This window comes from Populus nigra, chromosome 3, assembly GCF_951802175.1.
Source record: "Populus nigra chromosome 3, ddPopNigr1.1, whole genome shotgun sequence".
In the NCBI taxonomy this organism is placed as follows: Eukaryota; Viridiplantae; Streptophyta; class Magnoliopsida; order Malpighiales; family Salicaceae; genus Populus; species Populus nigra.
Window position 1 is genome coordinate 226,864 of NC_084854.1, and position 18,800 is coordinate 245,663.

The following is an 18,800-nucleotide window of genomic DNA, read 5'->3' on the forward strand; positions in this document are numbered from 1 at the left end:
TACCTATAAAATAAGTATTTCCTATAAAATATACCGTGAGGCGTTTTTCCTGTAGCCATCTTTACTGTTCCCCTCCCTGGATCATAATAGTGAGATTTAAAAAAAAAAAAAATTTATCTTTGAAATCTTATTTTATACAGTTAAATAAATAAATAAATAAATATAAGGTTAGGGTTAACTTCTCATAGGTGAAAAATATGGATAATATAGGTGACGACTCTATAATGTATTTGAAAATTTTATTTAAATCTTTTAAGTTAAGGTATTCGGTGTTTGTAATTTTTAAATATTGTATTTTGATATTATATTTTATTTTTTTATATAGTTTTTAGGGAAAAAAAAAGAATGGTTGTCAGATTCTAACTTAAAAAAAAGTCATTATTAGTGATAATTCTAACATTTAAAACAATTGATTTTTTTATCAAATTGTTTTATATAATAAAATGAGTTAAGATTAAGTATTTTTTGTTATCTTTAAAACACCTGAAAAAACATATATGAGCTTTGAAATTTTTGAGTTTTAGGTTGATTATAATTTTTGGGGTTGTTTTTTAAGTTTTCAAAAGTCATGGTTAAATAAGGTTTCAAGAGTGTTTTCCAGGTATTTTAGGTAAAAAATTGGTTGAAAATAGATGACGTATCGTTTATTTTTTTGATAAAGAACAAAGCAAATGATGCATTTAAAAAAAAAAACCTACATATATGGGTCTATACTTGCAAGCCATTTTTTTATGGGTTAGACGCTAGACCTGGATTACCAGGCCCACAATATATGACCTTATTCTTTTTTTCTTGTCTTTTTTTTAAAAAAATTACTGTTTTTTTATATGTTTTTAAAAATATTTTTTGCATATATGATTTGATTAATACAACTTCTTTGTAATTTTTTGGTTTATTTAGTCTTTTGAGATAACAATTTTTATTTTTGTTTTTATTATATTAAGTGTGTTTAGATTTTTTATAATGTTATAATGATTCATCTATATATATATATATATATATATATATTAAACTTATTTTTAAAAATAAAAAACATTTATTTTTTTACAATTTAATATGTGCAATCTTGAATTTTTTTTTCTTTTTATTTTATTTAATAAACTTTATATATGTATCAATTTTTGTTATAAATTAATTTTTATAAATAAATTCATTAAATATAATCGAGTAAATGATACGTTCTACAATATTAAATATCTTAACCTATATTTATTTTTTAATTTCTCTAGTTTTTTTTCTGGTTATTGTTAATGATGTTTTTTTAATTTATTTACATAAATAATCATCAGTTTAATTGATTAGATACATAAATTTTTTAATTTATACTTTGAATTTTTTTTTTTTAGAAAATATCTTGCATACCAGATTTTTTAAAAAAAATTTACAATCAACATGCGGGTCAAATAGAGTGTATTGCGTGTTGGGCTTGGCCATTACCACTAATTTTGACTCGACCCGTTACAATTTAGCCGGACCGAATTTTATGATTTTTTTAAGGAAAAATATAAATAATTAAAAAAACCATTGCAAAACCCTGGACCTCAGCCTCTGTGGATGTCTACAAAACCCAGAAAACGCTGCGGTTTCTTTCTCTTTCACCGCCAGCCAGCCAGCCTCTAGCCAGCAGAAAACAAAGTCCCCGCAAAAGGAAAAAAAAAAGGCCAAAATTGAGGAGGAAAGCTTGAAACATTAGTGACAAAAGAGCAATTGAAATGAAGGGATAGAATGAGGGAGATGAAGAGCTTTTTATCACTCTCTACTTCTTCATCTGCTACAGTTTTCCATTTTCGTCCTCTCATGGCTAAGGTTCCTTCCGTTTCTCTTCTTCTAGTTTCAATTTAATTTTTCCAGTTTTACTCTCGTAGCTATGATTATTGATACCCTCCCATTAAATAAAAATTGATTTTTTGAATATTCTGTCAACGAATTTTTTTTTTATAGCTTTCTGTTCTCTGCATAGCATAGTACAGTGATAAAGACGCTATCTTCACATTAACTCATGTCCTTGTTTTTTTTCTTAAATTGATGTTTGCAGTTACAATGTCGGACTTTTCAGAATTATCCAGCATCTCACTTGCCAATTGGTACTACTTGTCGTAATTACATGCAATGCTCACAGATTAAATTAAAAAAAGATAGACTCTCTTTCATTATCTCCATCAACCATTCTCAGAGTCTCACCAATGGAGGGTCCATGTCCATATCTTCAGCCATTAATTCCCACTTAAGCCCTGGGAGCCTTTTAAATTATTGGTCTTTTAACAATGGTAATACACTGACTTCTCTTGAAAGTGGTGTATTTGCTAAGAGGCTTTTTTCAACAGCCTCAAGAGGGTCAAATAATAAGAATCAAAATGTGGGTGGATTTAGTAAACATTGGAAAAAGCCAAAGGCATTGGGTGCTGCTCATGATAAAGATGAAACTAACACAAACTCTTGTATCTCGGCTTCTAAAGATGTTGATGCTGTTACTTCAACCGAAACAGCTGTTGGAGATGCAAAGCTGGGTTCAGCAGTTTCAAGAACGAGAAACAAAAAATCCAAAGTTAATGAAACAGAGAAGAAGGAATCCAAAAGCAAGAAAAACAAGGGACAAGCTTCTTTCACTGCTGTTTCAGAAAAAGCTGCTGGGGCAAAATCTATGACAACTACTTCCCAATTAAAGAAGTCTCTTCCTAGCAAAAGTGGCCAGGTTGCTGCACGAGCTTCACAGGTTAGGATAATTGGTAGTTGAATCAGAAAAATTAGTTCTTTATCAACTTGCAATATGCTTACTAACACTTTTTTTATCCAGAAAAAAGCAACTGAGGAAATGCCCAATGAAGTGCGTAATGGTTCAACAAAACAACAGTCCAACAAGAAAAACGGTAACTCTAGTATAAAGAGAACAACTAAAAAGGCAGTTAATGGATCAGCAGAGAAACAGAAACCCCAAAAGATAGGCAAATTGCAACCTTTTGCACAAGGGAAACTGAAGTCACTATATCCTTCAGCAGGGAAATGTGTTGTGGTGGTTGAGTCTGTAACAAAGGCCAAGGTGATTCAGGGGTATCTTGGTGATATGTATGAAGTTTTACCTAGCTATGGTCATGTAAGGGACTTGGCTGCAAGGTCTGGATCTGTCCGACCTGATGATGATTTTAGTATTGTGTGGGAGGTTCCTTCTGCTGCCTGGACTCATCTTAATAGCATCAAGGTTGCACTAAGCGGGTATGATTTGTATCCCTTTCACCAGCTTCCTCTGAATGGTGGTGGTTATAGGAATATAGAATGTGTTATCAAAATTATATACTTTTATCACCCTGAGCTCTGACGTAGCAAGTAAGGGGTGCTCCTTCTTGTAATTTCCACAGTTACAATTAAGTTATACAAATGAGTTTTGGACTGCTAGTAGCCTAGTCTGCTGTGACTTGTCATGTATTGCTTCCTTTTCTTCTGTTAGATTTGTCTAAATTCTCTCAACCTTTTTGCCTTGTTCCTCAGAGCAAAAATTCTTATCCTTGCATCAGATCCTGATCGTGAAGGAGAGGCTATTGCTTGGCATATTGTTGAGATGTTGCAACAACAGGATGCCTTACGCCAAGATCTTACGGTAGCAAGAGTTGTCTTTCATGAAATAACAGAGACATCCATAAAAAATGCTTTGCAAGCACCAAGAGGAATTGACGTAAACTTAGTTCATGCTTACCTTGCTCGACGTGCTCTTGATTATTTGATTGGGTTCAACATCTCACCATTGTTGTGGAGGAAATTACCAGGTTGCCAGTCAGCTGGGCGAGTTCAATCAGCTGCATTATCACTTTTATGTGACAGGGAAATGGAAATTGATGAATTCAATTCGCAGGAGTATTGGACAATTGGTGCTAAGTTGAAGAAACAGGAGCAAGATTCTTTAGTGAATGCACACTTGACCCATTTTGATTCCAAAAAGTTGAATCAATTCTCAATTAGTTCTGACACAGAGGCAAAGGATATGGAACAGAAGATTAATTCTGCTGACTTTCAAGTTGTTGGCTCTAAAAAAACCAAAACACATAGAAATCCTCCCACTCCGTATATAACATCAACACTTCAACAGGATGCTGCAAACAAATTAGATTTTGCCACATCATACACGATGAAGGTTTGGGGGGATTTGTGCATTCAATTTTCATTTTTATTAACACTGCTAGAGTAATTTTGTTATTTTTTTTATCACTCTCTAAATACTTATAGTAGATATGTTTGCCTACTCTGTGTTCTATTGCCTGATGATTATATTTTTGTGAGGCACTCTCAATTTTCTGTGACTACCTTAATCATAATTTATTCATCAACTAATATCTGTATCATATAGCATATTGTTATCAGGATGATGAGGAATAATACATAATAATTCTACTTTCGCTCTTCAATTCAAGGTGCCAATATGTTAGATGTTTTAGCTTGATAAAGACTGGAATTTTCTTTCTATATACGTTGTTGATATTTAGGACTAGCTATATTATGATATTTTTTACTTTAATTTGTTTATTTTTTTCCATTATGAAGCTGTTTGTTTTCAAATTTGTTACTATGTTCTTGTTCTGCATTGCATATTTAACTGTACCAGCACCTTCATTGTCGATTATTTTTTTTTAATTTATTCCCATTATAGCACCTCATGCCTGATATCACCACATATAATACTTTGTTATGGCTCTGCAGAACTCTTAAAATAGTGAAAGTGAAAAACTCTATCGGATTACTTTATCTCAGATGATTTAGTGATTTTGAGTTCCTTTAGCAAGCATGCCGTCTTGGCTTAGTGGATTTTGGTTATTCTGTCATCTGTCTGCAAATATAATGTATGCAAGCGTGTGTATCTTATATCAATATCTGAATGGGTGCTGTTGGGCATATATTATACTACATCAGCAAAACTGATTGGTGCACCTTTCTAATTGGAAAAATGATTGCTACATCATTTCTATGGCCCTGTATTGCAAAATCCATGTGGCACCCACATGGCTGACAATTTTATCCATAATGTGAGTCTGTCTTGTTGGCACTCTGTGGTAAAGCTTTGCTGTATGGAAATGGGCATGGTTATTGAGCCTACATGCCACATGGATTATGAATGAAAAAACAGGAAACCACTTATACATTAATTATTTCTTGTCTTTGGCTAGAAGATACCAATAGCATGACTTAAAGACAAGACTAAACTATCTTCACATTTTCATCATTCTGTGTTGTTTCTTATTTGTCCACTAGCTTGACCTTACAGTGAGCTTCAAGCTTACCTCATAATTTTTTCCTTTTTGACATTGTAAATAATGCATCAAAATGCAGGTCGCACAGAAGCTTTATGAAGGGGTTCAGTTATCAGATGGGAAGGCAACTGGGTTGATAACTTACCTCAGGACAGATGGACTGCATGTGAGTATCAATTTCACTGCTTTTTTATTCCTTGGAATGCCCAATCAGTTGATGTTTGTCTTGTGTTCTGCAAGTAACTGATGGTGACTGGGTCATGGCTCCATGTTTAATGTTTCTGTTGCATTTAGTCTTTCCTTTCGCTAAATTGCTTTTTTCCCCTTCCTAGATTTCGGATGAAGCTGTTGGAAACATACGTTCCTTGATCATTGAAAGGTGACTTGTATGGGATTTCTTCACTGCATTTATTGGATTTTTAATATTAGGGATGCCTTATATGTTTGTCTCATATTCCTCCTTTCCTCTTCGTGACATCGCTCACTGTAGAATCTTCATTTTTCAAGGATAAAACATCTTTTATTGCTATATTACTTGCAAGTTGCTTTAGCTCAGCTTATTATCTTTTGATTGCCCCAACTTAGATGTTACTGAAACTTTGTGAAAGGTTTGAACTGGTCTTCATCATTTGGTAATTTTTAAATCCTGGGTGCTAAGATCCATATTTCACTTCTCTCTTGGCAATCAAGGCATGTGCTAGTTTTAGATGTCCTTTGTAAGAATGTAAGAAGAAAGATGACATATATCAGTGCTCTTTGTATTTGGGAAGATAGGAATAGAATAGTGTCGGATGGAGCAAAGCTTTCTGAGCTCGAAGCACAATATGGTTTCTTAAGGAAGAGTCATAACATCTATTGATCTTTTTTACTTTCCACTAGAGGGGCTCTGTCATGTAGTTTCTTGGTTTTCCAAATTTTGGATTATTTCTCTTGCCATTGTTGTTACCTTTTCTTGCATGGCCAAACTGAGGAGGTTGGAGGGGGTGGTAAATTAGGTGCTTCTCTTGCTTGCAAATCTTTATTAGTGGCTTTGGTGCATCTAAATCTTTATTCTGTACACTCCATTTGAGAAAAATCATCTAGATTTTGTGCTTTTCTTTTTTTCATTGATCTATCAATGATTTGCATCTATTCCATGTTTTCTTGAATGCAACTTCTAATGCTGTCATCTTTTTTGTTGCACACACACACAAAAAAAGATATGGGCAAGATTTCGCATCGAAGGGTCCACGCAAGTATTTTAGGAAGGTGAAGAATGCTCAAGAGGCCCATGAAGCAATCAGACCCACCAATATTCATCTTTTACCATGTAAATCAAAAACTTTTCAATCTGCATGATGTATTCATGATTTTTTTTGAATTTGTGATGTAAATATGCCCCTTTTCTCCAATCTTTTTATACAGCTAAATAATCTTTAGAATATTTCTTGTTGACATCTAGCAATGCTTGTCGGAGTACTTGATGAAGATTCCTTGAAGCTATACACACTAATCTGGTCTCGGACAGTTGCATGCCAGATGGAACCTGTTACTATTGAGCAGGTGAGCATGTAAATTGTTATGATAGATTACCTTGTTTGTCCACTATACAATTGACATTAATTGTCTCCGCTTGACACTTCTTCAATCTAACTAGGTGCAAGTTGACATTGGGAATGCTGGAAAGTCCATTGTTTTTAGATCTTCATGCTCAAGAGTTGAGTTTCCTGGATATCAGGCAGTTTATGAGGTATAAAACTGTTCCACTTAGAATGTCCATCAATACTGTGTAAATGGTTTCATTTGTTTTTCTCCCTTAATGTTGAATGGCATGTGGTTATAATGGGAATTGGTTTGATTTGACAACTCGTTGCATGATTATGTGTGTTCTAGGATGTTGAGGCTGGAGCTGTAAGATATAAGGAAAGTGACGCACTCAATCGTCAAGAGGCTTTTGGAATTCTTGATTCACTTAAGGTAGTGGTTGTCATGTAGGCTATTTATTACTTGCATTCAAGAAAATAGACATTGAACGTTGAATCTTAGCTCTTGACCGATATTTCCCTGATATGACAATTCTTGTCATGATATGAATATTTCCCAGATTCTTTGAAATGGAAAAGTAACACTCCATCATCATGCCTTTTTCTATCATGTTTCCAAAATTTTGTAAACAATCACTTAATAGCATCTCTCTAGTTGTTCTGTGGAGTGTGCTTTCTCTAACTCAAATGTTTGTAGACAGGAGATTCATTGTATCTTGGTGAAGCAGATATGAAACAGCACTTTACTGAGCCTCCACCACGCTACTCTGAGGGATCACTGGTACATTTCTAATTATACTAAATGCATTATTAGACAAATTTCTTCAGGCATTTGGTTCCCCTTAACTCCGCTTTCTTGCTGCTCAAACTCATGACCTCTCCCTAGAAGAGGGACAGAGTACTATGTGATCCAGTTCAAGAAGCCTGCTTTTCCAAGTTAAATTCATTTTTTCCATGGACAAGTGTTTGATATCTGTGCTATTCCTAAATCTAATAGACAAGTTTTGCTCTTAGTTGTTTTTATCAGATCTCTTTCTGCTTTTGAGTAATTCCCTTCCTCCATCTCTGTAAACTCACTGTGCCTCTCTAATAAAATTTATACAACATTTCTAAATGTCATTGGTGTTATCTAATTAAAGCAGCATGGAGAGAAGCTAGGAATGATGTATCTGATCAAGTGCATGCTTCCATAAGAATGTTACCATGGCACTTACTTAGGCAAATCATGTCATAGTTTTCTTTAGAGAAATATGCATATCTTAACACAGAGAAGCAGAATTGTGTTGTTATGAGGTAAAGCCAAGGTATATGGTAAAGGGGAGTTTGTAGTGCTTTCTGTATACTAATTTTTAGATAAGATGAATAGTGTAAATGATACAATATGATCTTTTTTCCACTGCATGCACTGGGAGGAGGGCCCATTTAATTTCTCACAAGGTTTTCCAACTCTTAAAAACCTTTCTTATCCTTATTTTTTCCTTCTTGTAAAAGGTTAAGAAGCTCGAGGAACTTGGCATTGGAAGACCTTCAACATATGCAAGCACACTGAAAGTCTTAAAGGTAATTGATTTGTTTAGGAGTTTTTGCCTCTTCATTTTCTGTTGTAATAAGGAATGTCCAATTATGATGATGGCTGTAGCAATAAGTAATGATCTAGTGTAATTGCTCACAAAAAGCTTTGCTTCCATAATCAAACTGAATGGAGGGCGAAATCCATGTAGCCGAACCCTCTCTAGTTTGGATGGATGATTAGTTCAGTTAATTACAATTGAGCATCAAGTGGATTTCTTACGGGCAGCAGATTGTGAAGGATATTTAGGTTTTATTTTTTCCCTTGAAGAGAAGGCAGATTTAGGATCTCAAAAAAACGTGAAACCAGAGGGCTAATGTCTGAGATTGAGGCATTTTTGTGGTAGATAAGGCTTATTTTTAATGGGAAAGGGTAAGGATTTTCAATGTAGGTTTGTTATTTGTTAATAATGCCTAAACAAGGACTCATTTTGAGCCACATGAACCAACAATCTTCGAGTTGGCTTAAAAATTTAAATCAAAGAACATAAGGAAAGTATAATCCTACTTTGTGCTGCATATCTATCATTCAGTTGGTTTTGCATGAGGTAAAAATACAGTAAACTTGCAATGCTGATATCTTTGGGCATTGCATCTGTCACAAAATCTTGTTCTGCTCTGTTTTTAAGTATTCTGTTTTATGCAGTCATCTATTAACATCTGGTTTATACATGATGCCAGGATAGGAACTATGTGACTGTAAAAAACCGTGTACTGCATCCAGAATTTCGTGGTCGCATGGTACGCTCTAACCTCTTTCTGAATTACCTTGCATTTAGCATTCTTTCAATTACCTTATTGTCTGGTATTGTTTTTGTTATGTTAATTTATATATTTTGAAAGAGGAATCTACAATGGATCCAAAACGATGAATTAAGCTACAAAAGATGGCAAATAGGTGGATGAACTCTTTTAGCTTATTTTCCTTATTCTTTTGTCAAAGAGTGTCTTGCTAAGATTGATTTGGATTTCAATTCACGCACCTCAGTAATTACCGCTCAGCTATAAAAAATTCGCAGCTCAAACAATCACAGAGACATGAACCCCTACATTTTAAGCAACCCTCCTAATAAATAAATAAATAAAATGTAGCGCAAGTAGCAAAAGTTTCCACTATTCATAAAAAATAATACAAGTGTATCACCTATTCATGATTGTTCATTGAGGTTCCATTCTTGTCCTGCTTGAAATCTATGCTCGCACTGTGTACTGTGCTACGAGATAAGCTGGTATTTAAGAAAGTTTCTCTTAGTATCCATTTGTTTTGGGCTTTTCAGGTGTCAGCATTTCTCTCTCACCATTTTACTGAAGTCACGGACTACAGCTTTACTGCTGATATGGAGACTGAGGTGATTTAATTAATTTGCATTCAAATCTCTATACTTTTTCAGATGCTCGTCCTGTTTAAAAATGATATTATACATTTTTCTTCAAAAGTATAATCCATTTGCTTCTACTATTTGTAATAATGATTTATTAGTTTTCTCTCTCTTTTTATTCTGTTTTCACCAATTTCAATGGTAGCACTCCATTTCTTACTTATTTCAATCTGTATGGCGGTTATTAATTTCTTTTTTGTCCATTTTACCTGCAGCTTGACAATGTTTCTGCTGGCTTAACTGATTGGAAAGGCCTTCTAAAAGATTACTGGACACGATTTCAGCTGTATTGTAGCCGTACTGAAAGTGTCCATATTCACCAGGTACAGTTATGTCTTTGTTGAAGGTTCCAAATACATTGCCCCTGAGACTTTAATTTTTTTTTCTTCATATTACTAGTGTGAATTTCAATAATTATTCTCACTTTTTTAATTTGTTTCCAGGTGGAGAAGATGTTGGAGAGAACATATGACCGCTTTTTGTTTGGTTCACTCCCTGATAAAAGCAGAACATGCCCAAGGTAGTATATGCTGCTATTTCATTTGTTAATGGGTGATGAAATGGGTTTTATTTAATCCTAACTTTGTATTTTGTGACATGTCTCATTTTGATAATCATCATTCTGACAAGTGATCTGACTCCAATCTTTCTTTGGATTTGTTTCAGTTGTATGGAGGGCACTTTGATATTCAAAGTAAGTAGGTTTGGTGCAGGCTATTTTATTGGATGCGATCAACACCCAAACTGCAAGTGAGTATGGTCTGCCTTTTGCGTACCCTCACATTCACACATTTCTAGAATGAGTTCTTCAGTTTAATTTATTAATTAAATTTTCTTTTTCTGTTATATAAGTAAATAAGTGGCAAAAGATATAGAAGCTCACTCCAAAGCATATCTGTCTAGTTTTTTTTCTGGTCACTAATTTCTGATATTTAAATACTTGATGATAACCTAGTATTTCTTTTTGTTCTTTCGGTTTGTTAAAGGTTCTCTTAATTATGACAGTAGATTTACTTTTCTGAGAACACTCCCTCTTTCCTTTTTTTGGTAGCAAATAGTTGAGTTTTGCTGATCAATGTGATAGGTACATTGCAAAGACGTTATATGGTGATGATGAGAAAGAAGAAACTCCTCAAAGTTCTAGTGTTGATGAACCAAAACTGCTTGGTGTTCATCCGACTTCCAATGAAAAGGTTTTCCTTAAAAAACTAGCTCTTTGCATCAGAGTACTGCTTCCACTAACCAGTGCAATTGGTATGCCTTGATTTTGTTTGCTATTTCATTTAAGTTGACAAGAAATGTGTCCCCTTATATTTTTTTGTAGGTTCTTTTGAAGAATGGTCCTTATGGATACTATGTACAGCTTGGAGAAGACAGGAAGGGTTACGCTCCTAAAAGATCTTCTGTTTCTCATGTATGTGTAGATTTACTTGCGTGATACATGCAATTGTTTTGGAACCTCATTTTGCTTTCTGATTCCATTTATGATGATGCAATGTTATGTATACATTGTCCATTTCTTGGCTCGTTTTCCTTTTTGCAAATCTAGAGGTGTCAGCTGCCATGCTCCTCTGCCCACCAGCACATTTTAGTCATTATTGGCATGTTTTATTCTTTGAGATTTTGTACTCCCTCCTTGTTTTTTTGTCCTGCTAGTTTCTCTTTGGATGGATACAATGTGTTCTTGGAAATGCACTTGGTGCCATGCTGTCAATTGCAATTTGCAAACAATTATTAAATGGACCAAATTGTTTTCTTCTTAGATAAAGGATGTGGGTGCTATTACTCATGAAGTTGCTCTCAACTTGTTACGCTACCCTCTGACATTGGTATGCTCATCAATCTCTCTACAAATTTATCTTTCCTTTGCCTCTAGCTATTGTTTCACTCAATTATGTTTCCTTTTTGCTAGGGTGACCATCCAAAGGATGGGTATCCTGTGATGATAAAGCTCGGAAAGGGGGGATACACAGTTAAACATCGTCGTACAATGGCTTCTGTTCCCAAGGTATGTCTTGTTTAGCATTTCTTTGTGTTGAATTCAGCAGCGATGCTGAGATGTTTCTACAATCTAGCCTCATCACTCAACTATTTATTTTTTTCGAGAATCATTCCTCATCAATGTTGTCTAACATTATTACAAGTTCATTATTTATTAGATGCAACTTATCATTTTTGTGAATCGTTATGGTTTCATGTTACTTCACTGCTCATGATCACAGTGAAGAGGGGGATTGTTGGTGTTATTTGGAAAGGAGGCTATAAAACAGTAGTTTTATGCATGAAGTGAATGATGAACATCAAACACAATCGATTGTTAACCCAAGACCCTTTCTGTTATCGCAATACATAGTATATCTTTACAAATCTCCCCTTGATGAATCTGTGAAGCAACTAATAGTTCTAGTATCTCCCTATAACTAATCATGTTTGGGGTGTGATTTGAAACATATGCAGAACTTGAAGCCGGAGAAGATTACAATGGAGAAAGCATTGGAGCTTTTATCAGGTAAAAATGTAAGTCATTCTGGCCGGCCGAAGAGCAAGCCGAAAGTAGAAGAAGCTGTTGAGGCCATGTAGAGTGGAGGGTAAATAGTAAAAATACATTGAATCATTTTTGGTTCATACATTGACATAATCAATCAATCTGTTGAAGAACACTAACTTAAAAGAGTTACAACAGAAGAAAGAATTGGTCTACTGAGAAGGGTTTTAGCTCCTGTACGAGCATGGAGAGACTTTTATTTTTTAAAAAAAATTGTATAATAGTGTAAGAATAAACAATTTTGTTGTAAGGTAACAATTGAATTTCTTGTAAGGTTTTTTTAAAGACAGTCTGGTAAGGTTGCCCATTTCACAGAGACTGTCCATTACCCTCCTTTTGCCTTGTCGAGATGAGCATGACAAACGCTATAAAAAGCTCTATCCCCGTTTGGCATTGCCTTCCAAACGAGGGTAAGATAAATTTTGAATTTATTTTTTTGTTAAAAAAAAATTATATTTTTAAATTTTTATAATATATTGATGTTAAAAATATTTTTAAAAAAATAAAAAATAATATTTTAATATATTTCTAAATAAAAAATATTTTGAAAAATAATTGTTATTGTAACCTCTAAAAATAAAAACGTTAATGTTTGTTTCTAAAAAATTATGTATTTAGATTGGGAATGATTTGCATTGCATTGCTGAAAGGGCTACTTGAATATTTTTTATAATTTAATAATAATTATTTTTTAAAATATTTTTTATTTAAAAGTTATTTTTAAAAATTTATTTTTGATATTATCGTATTAAAATAATATGAAATATAAAAAAATAATTTAAAATTAAAAAAATAATTTTTTAAAAAAAATACAACAAATAATTCTTGATATTAACAATGAAAATTATTTTTGTTTTGACGAGTTGAACCTGACCAGATTATTAAATGAAAGTAAAAAGAAAACAAAAAAAAATTACTTGAAAGGAAAGCAAACAATATTTGGTATGCCATGGCATGATGATGTGTTGAAGATAGATTTGTAGACTAGAAGGAATGTTGCATGCAAATACAATATTGATAATCTCCGAAATTTGATCTTATTACATAAATAATATCATTTAAAAATTAATTAAATTAGCACCAAAAAAAAAAACTTATAGTAGCAATAAGTATGTAGTAGTGAGATTAATTAATAAATAAACAAATTATTACCGGTTGTTATTTTATCGTAGCTGAAGCTGAAAGCGTTCAGGGACATGACCCGAGCAACCAAGACCCAAACAACAAAGAAAGGTTAGAGAGAGAGAGTTGTTGGCGATCAATCGTCATCGTGGTGGTGGTGAGAGAGCATCAACAAGCATTGCTTCAACAAAATAATAGCAACATCATCACATGTATCATCAGCATCACCATCCCGCCCTCGTCGCCGCTGCCATGTCTCAGGTCTCTCTCTCCCTCCCTCTCTTTTTCTTAAATTTTCAATCTTTATTTGTTTTGAGGCTTCTTTTCCGCTTCAATCACCTTTTTTTTTTCAATCCATTCATTAATTATACGATTGAAATAAAATTTTATTGTTTTGGATTCCCATTTTCCCATATAATAATTATATTGTATTGTATTGTATTGCAGATGGAGCCCATCCCCGGTGGGAATCTGCCTCCTGGTTTTGATTCTTCTTCTTGTCGCAGCGTGTAAAGCCCCTTCCTTTTCTCGTATTTTCTTTTTAACCTAATCTCCCTTGCCTTCGTAAAGCTAAAGCTTTTATCTTTTTATTTATTTATGGTGAAAATCATACAAAGATATTTGCATGCTCTTATTTTACCTTTGTAATTTCTAGTACTAATTCTGTGTCTTTCCGTCCAATAGTTATGTTGGAAATATTCATGTCAACGTCACTGACAAACTTCTTGCTGAAGTTTTCGCCACTGCCGGCCCTCTTGCTGGATGCAAACTCATCAGGAAGGATAAGGTCCCTTTCTTTCTTTCATTACTGCTATGCTCAACTCAACTCCCCTTTGCTTTTTAACCATTGATTCTCCGACATTTTTCTTCAAGTTCTTGACTTTAGGATGATTTTAGTGTTCTGCATTGCCTAATGGTATTTGATCTCGGAAAAACGAAACTTTATCATGAAAGTCTGAGGATGACTATTCACTTGTATTTCTATATGTGGTATTTCTTTAGGATGATTTTGTGTTGGTCTTATCTGTTTTCTTTGTCTTATATTCTTTTCCATAATGCTACCTGCACATGTTTGATGGTTTGCGCTAATTGCAGTCATCATACGGTTTTGTGGACTACCATGACCGATCATCTGCAGCACTTGCAATAATGACATTGCATGGACGCCAACTGTAAGTTTTCATATCTCCGTAATTATACTTGGTCGTTTTTGTACCTGTAGCCTAATTGATTCATTCACTTGACAATCTAAAACAAATGTGAGAAAATCTTTGTAAATAGTATACTTTGTGCCACTGATCCTACTAATTTCAAGCATTCTCTTCTGGACTAGGCCCTCACTTCAGAATTGGTAGAATTAGTAATTTGATTGCATGTCTTGTATTGAGTAATTGAGGTTTGCAAATAGGCTATACAACTCTATTTAATTTTTACTCAGTTGTAAGTGCTACCTTGTTTTCTGTGTAAACTCATTTTTCATTTTTGGATGTCATTGATTTTATGTTTTTATACTTTATTAAAATACTTTCCAGTTACGGTGAGGCACTTAAAGTGAATTGGGCATATGCCAGCGGCCAAAGAGAGGACACATCAGGTTACTTTCAGTTTCATTTTTTCAGCTGTTTTTCAATGCCCCTTGCTTGTTCATGGCTTTTGATGGGTTATCCTTTCATCTTGTCAGGGCATTTCCACATATTTGTTGGTGATTTGAGTCCAGAGGTTACTGATGCAACTTTATATGCGTGCTTCTCAGTCTTTCCTAGTTGCTCGTAAGTTCCTTGCTTTCTGCTTCTTGTTATCCTGTATTTGTAATGGGTTGGGTCAAGTGCAAACAAAGTATTTTGTAATTTGGCATTTTGCACTTTTTTGTGTATTATTCTTTAAGCAATATCTTCAAATGTGCTAATACTATAAAACAATTATGCGAAGGTAATGATGCTCTTTTGCTATTTGTGATGCTTTTATGCATACCCGATTATGCCTGTCCATTTAAAAAGTTGAAATGCAGTGCCGGGGACATATTTCATGATCCTAAAACACTTAAGGACACTGTTGAGAAACAAAACACGAATCACTCATGTGGGAAAGGAAGCTGTCATTGAAATGTAAATGGCTAAATCACACTGTGCTCTTGAGATTTTGTCTAAAACTCCAAAAGTATTTGTAACAACAAATGGTTCTCTTTGATTGATGTTAACAATCTTGGTTGGCATGTTAAAGCAGACTGCTACCATCTCTCTTATGTTACTCATGTCTTACGATCCTCTTTGGCTGTGTAAAAACACCAGGCTGTTGTTTTTGTTCCAAAAACCTTATGTTTGTTTTCGTAACGTGTGTCATTTGCAGTGACGCAAGGGTCATGTGGGATCACAAAACTGGACGCTCAAAAGGATATGGCTTTGTTTCATTCCGTAATCAGCAGGTACTGTTTTCCAGTTATCAGTAGCTGCTGAATCAAACTTGTTATTCAATTCAACAAAAGCCCAAGAAAGTGAACTGAAATGAACTAGTTTTGCAGTTATCCCTTTATTGCCATCTATTTCTGATGTGATTCCAAAATGAGGTTTCAGGGTTGTGGATTTATTGCTTAATTCATTTTATACTTTATGAACTTGTTGTTACACAATGTATTAACTTGTTTAGGAATTGAAGATTTTATGGTTAACAATGTTTTGCTTGGACATTGAGATATTGAGGACCTCTTCTAGAATGTTTGTACTTTTCTAGTTTATTTGGAGATATAAAGATCCATTGTGAAATTCTTTCTTTTTATTTTTTGATAAATCCATTTGCAATGTTTTTCTTATTAAATACTGATTGGTTTTCCAAGAACAAATTGAAGAATGACTTAGACATCCGGTGGAATGGATACTCTTATGTTGTGATTTTGCCATTTGGATGTTAACTGAAATTTCTTAAGAATTTGCTTCAGCCATAAACTAATTTACTGTAATTCTGATCTGCAGGAGGCACAAAGTGCTATTAATGACTTAACTGGTCAGGCATATAACTTTCATCCTTGGTTGCTTGGTTTTGCTATTCTGAGTCATCTGGGAACGATTAGTGCAGAATTTTGATGAGTCTCATTCTGAACTATAGGTAAATGGCTTGGAAACAGGCAGATAAGATGCAATTGGGCAACTAAAGGTGTTGGTTCCAATGAAGATAAGCAAAACAGTGATACCCAAAATGCAGTTGTTCTTACTAATGGATCTTCAGGTACCATTTTCTTGTAATTCAGCCCGGATTATGTAAAATAACATTTCTTTGCTTGATCTAGAAGGTCTTTGAGCCTTAGGTAGTTCCTAGATGGGGTTAGTTCTCTCTCTCCTTAGGTCCTTTCTGTATCAAGTATGAAAGGGATTCAATCTGATGCCACTTGAGATAATGGCAAATGACTTTAATAATTAAGAACTGTATTATTTCTGTATTTCATATCAGCACCCATGGTTCATAGCTATTTGCTACTTAACAAGCATGCATAGATAGGTGACCAGCTCATTTCAAGTTCCTAAAGTGTTTTGCCAGTCCCTGCTTTCATGAAGTAGACTGAAGTGTTTTTTCTGTTTTTTTTTTTTCATTATTGCATTCAATTTGGCTTATTATAAGTTCTCTTTGATCTTCTTTTTGCATAATTTTCTTCAGCTACAATCAATATTGAATTCAATTTTTCCACTCAAGAGTTCTGAATTTGAGTTGAGCTATTTCCTTAGTATTGAGTTATTAAAATAGATATCTTTTGTAAATGTGTGCTTGGAGAGTTGAATGCTGACAGAGTTTTGCTTTTGTTTCTCGGTAAGCAGGAAGTCAGGAAAACACTAATGAGGAGGCTCCTGAAAACAATCCTGCATATACCACTGTCTATGTCGGCAATCTTTCTCATGTGGTAACTGGAGGATGAATAAAGGAATATATTTATTGTACTGCTTTCTACATGTTTAGGCTGAACTCTTTTTTGTTATCTTGGAAGAGGAAACTTTGATCTCCAATATCGCATTTCTTAAGCTATAACAGAAACTTTTTATGGTGCTATAGACTATTATATCACTGTCAAGACATTCTCAAATTATAAAAAGTGTTTTAGGAAGTTCTGGTTTTGAGAATTATTGGTTTCCTGTGGAATTTTCTTTAACTTCTTTTGGTCTCTATCTCTCTCTCTCTCTCTCTTTCCTTTTCGTTTAAGTCCTGAATGGAAGTGAGTTAGATGTTGGCTCCTCAGCTCTGTACTTTCTGGCTGACAATTTGGTCTGTTCGATCAGGTTACTCAAGCTGAGCTGCATGGTAATTTTCATGCCCTTGGGGCTGGAGTAATTGAGGAGGTGCGTGTCCAGAGAGATAAAGGTTTTGGATTTGTTAGATACAACACTCATGAAGAAGCAGCCTTCGCCATTCAAATGGGCAATGGAAAGATAGTTTGTGGAAAGCCCATGAAGGTCAGACATGATATTGCTTGACGGGTTTTATTTTTCTTTTGCCTATTAGTTCCTATCATGTCAACATTGGTGCTGTATTGTGCAGTGCTCATGGGGTAGCAAGCCAACCCCTCCAGGAACTGCTTCAAATCCATTGCCACCTCCAGCTCAACCATATCAGATCGCTCCATCAACTGGTATAAACCAAGGCTACTCTGCAGCTGATTTGTTGGCCTATCAGCGCCAACTTGCCTTAAGCCAGGCAGCTGCATCTGGCCTTTCAGGCCAAGCTCTTGTACAGCTGACCGGACAACATGGCCTATCTGCAGCTTCAATGGGCTTGAGCTCCAGTGGGTCCCAAGCTCTGTATGATGGGTATCCTAACAGTTTGGCAGCAGCTCAGCAGCTCATGTATTACCGTTAATTGTAGGGCTATTTTTGGATGATTTTCTTTTGTGGGTATCTTTTCTTCTTTGAGTCATGGAGTTCTCTAAACTGAGTCTTTAATTACCTTTATCTGTGTTATATCGTGTAACATGTAATTTGAAAGGGGCATTTTTAAAACGATGCCCATCTCTTGGATTGAGTTTATTTTACTCTGATCAATCGTTCGGCAAACCTTGTCAAGAGTTGTGATCGTTGCCTTAAACTCATGCTGTGGGTGACCTCCCTCTCGTTTTCGTTAATAGAATAGTAAGGCCCTTCTGTTTATGTAACCCACAACAAGGAATGAACAATAAATCTTACTGACAAGAAGCGCCTTGTGGTTACATGAAAGAGTAGTGTGTGCGCGCGTTAATGTACTTTCCTCTCTAGGAAGAAACTAGATGCGTGTAAGATTGTCGTAGTTCGCAGCAGCTCATAGTTAAGTATCGGAGTGGAGAGGAGCGTTTCGAGCAAATCGGAGTGGAAAGGTGGTATTAATTAATGCTTCTTAGAAGTTAGGAGTTTTTTGCTACATTACTAGATTACTATTCTTTTTAGTTTCTTTTCTTTATAATATTCATTACCTACTG

General features: G+C 34.6%; 2 protein-coding genes across 3 annotated transcripts; both read left to right on the forward strand.

Moving 5' to 3' along the window:
* Nucleotides 1–1,525: 1,525 nt before the first annotated feature.
* On the forward strand, nt 1,526–12,564 carry LOC133688255 (uncharacterized). The gene is made up of 22 exons (XM_062107682.1): nt 1,526–1,806; nt 2,036–2,713; nt 2,795–3,210; nt 3,484–4,123; nt 5,314–5,400; nt 5,567–5,613; nt 6,434–6,543; nt 6,676–6,776; nt 6,871–6,963; nt 7,107–7,190; nt 7,455–7,538; nt 8,249–8,317; nt 9,008–9,067; nt 9,604–9,675; nt 9,921–10,028; nt 10,149–10,225; nt 10,372–10,455; nt 10,790–10,898; nt 11,030–11,119; nt 11,469–11,534; nt 11,618–11,713; nt 12,163–12,564. Exons 1-22 carry the CDS (start codon nt 1,726–1,728, stop codon nt 12,283–12,285), a joined length of 3,375 nt encoding a protein of 1,124 aa, XP_061963666.1. The 5' UTR covers nt 1,526–1,725; the 3' UTR covers nt 12,286–12,564.
* Nucleotides 12,565–13,402: 838 nt separating this feature from the next.
* Nucleotides 13,403–18,402, forward strand: LOC133688257 (RNA-binding protein 208-like). 2 transcript variants are annotated; one of them, XM_062107683.1, is made up of 12 exons: nt 13,403–13,633; nt 13,820–13,881; nt 14,057–14,159; nt 14,468–14,544; nt 14,905–14,966; nt 15,054–15,141; nt 15,719–15,794; nt 16,339–16,369; nt 16,472–16,591; nt 17,173–17,258; nt 17,632–17,805; nt 17,891–18,402. In XM_062107683.1, the coding sequence occupies exons 1-12, from the start codon at nt 13,583–13,585 to the stop codon at nt 18,206–18,208; spliced, it is 1,248 nt and encodes a 415-aa protein (XP_061963667.1). In that variant the 5' UTR covers nt 13,403–13,582; the 3' UTR covers nt 18,209–18,402. The 2 variants fall into 2 exon arrangements, with proteins under 2 accessions (XP_061963667.1, XP_061963668.1); XM_062107684.1 differs by having other exon boundaries at nt 13,406–13,633; nt 17,176–17,258.
* Nucleotides 18,403–18,800: the final 398 nt, after the last annotated feature.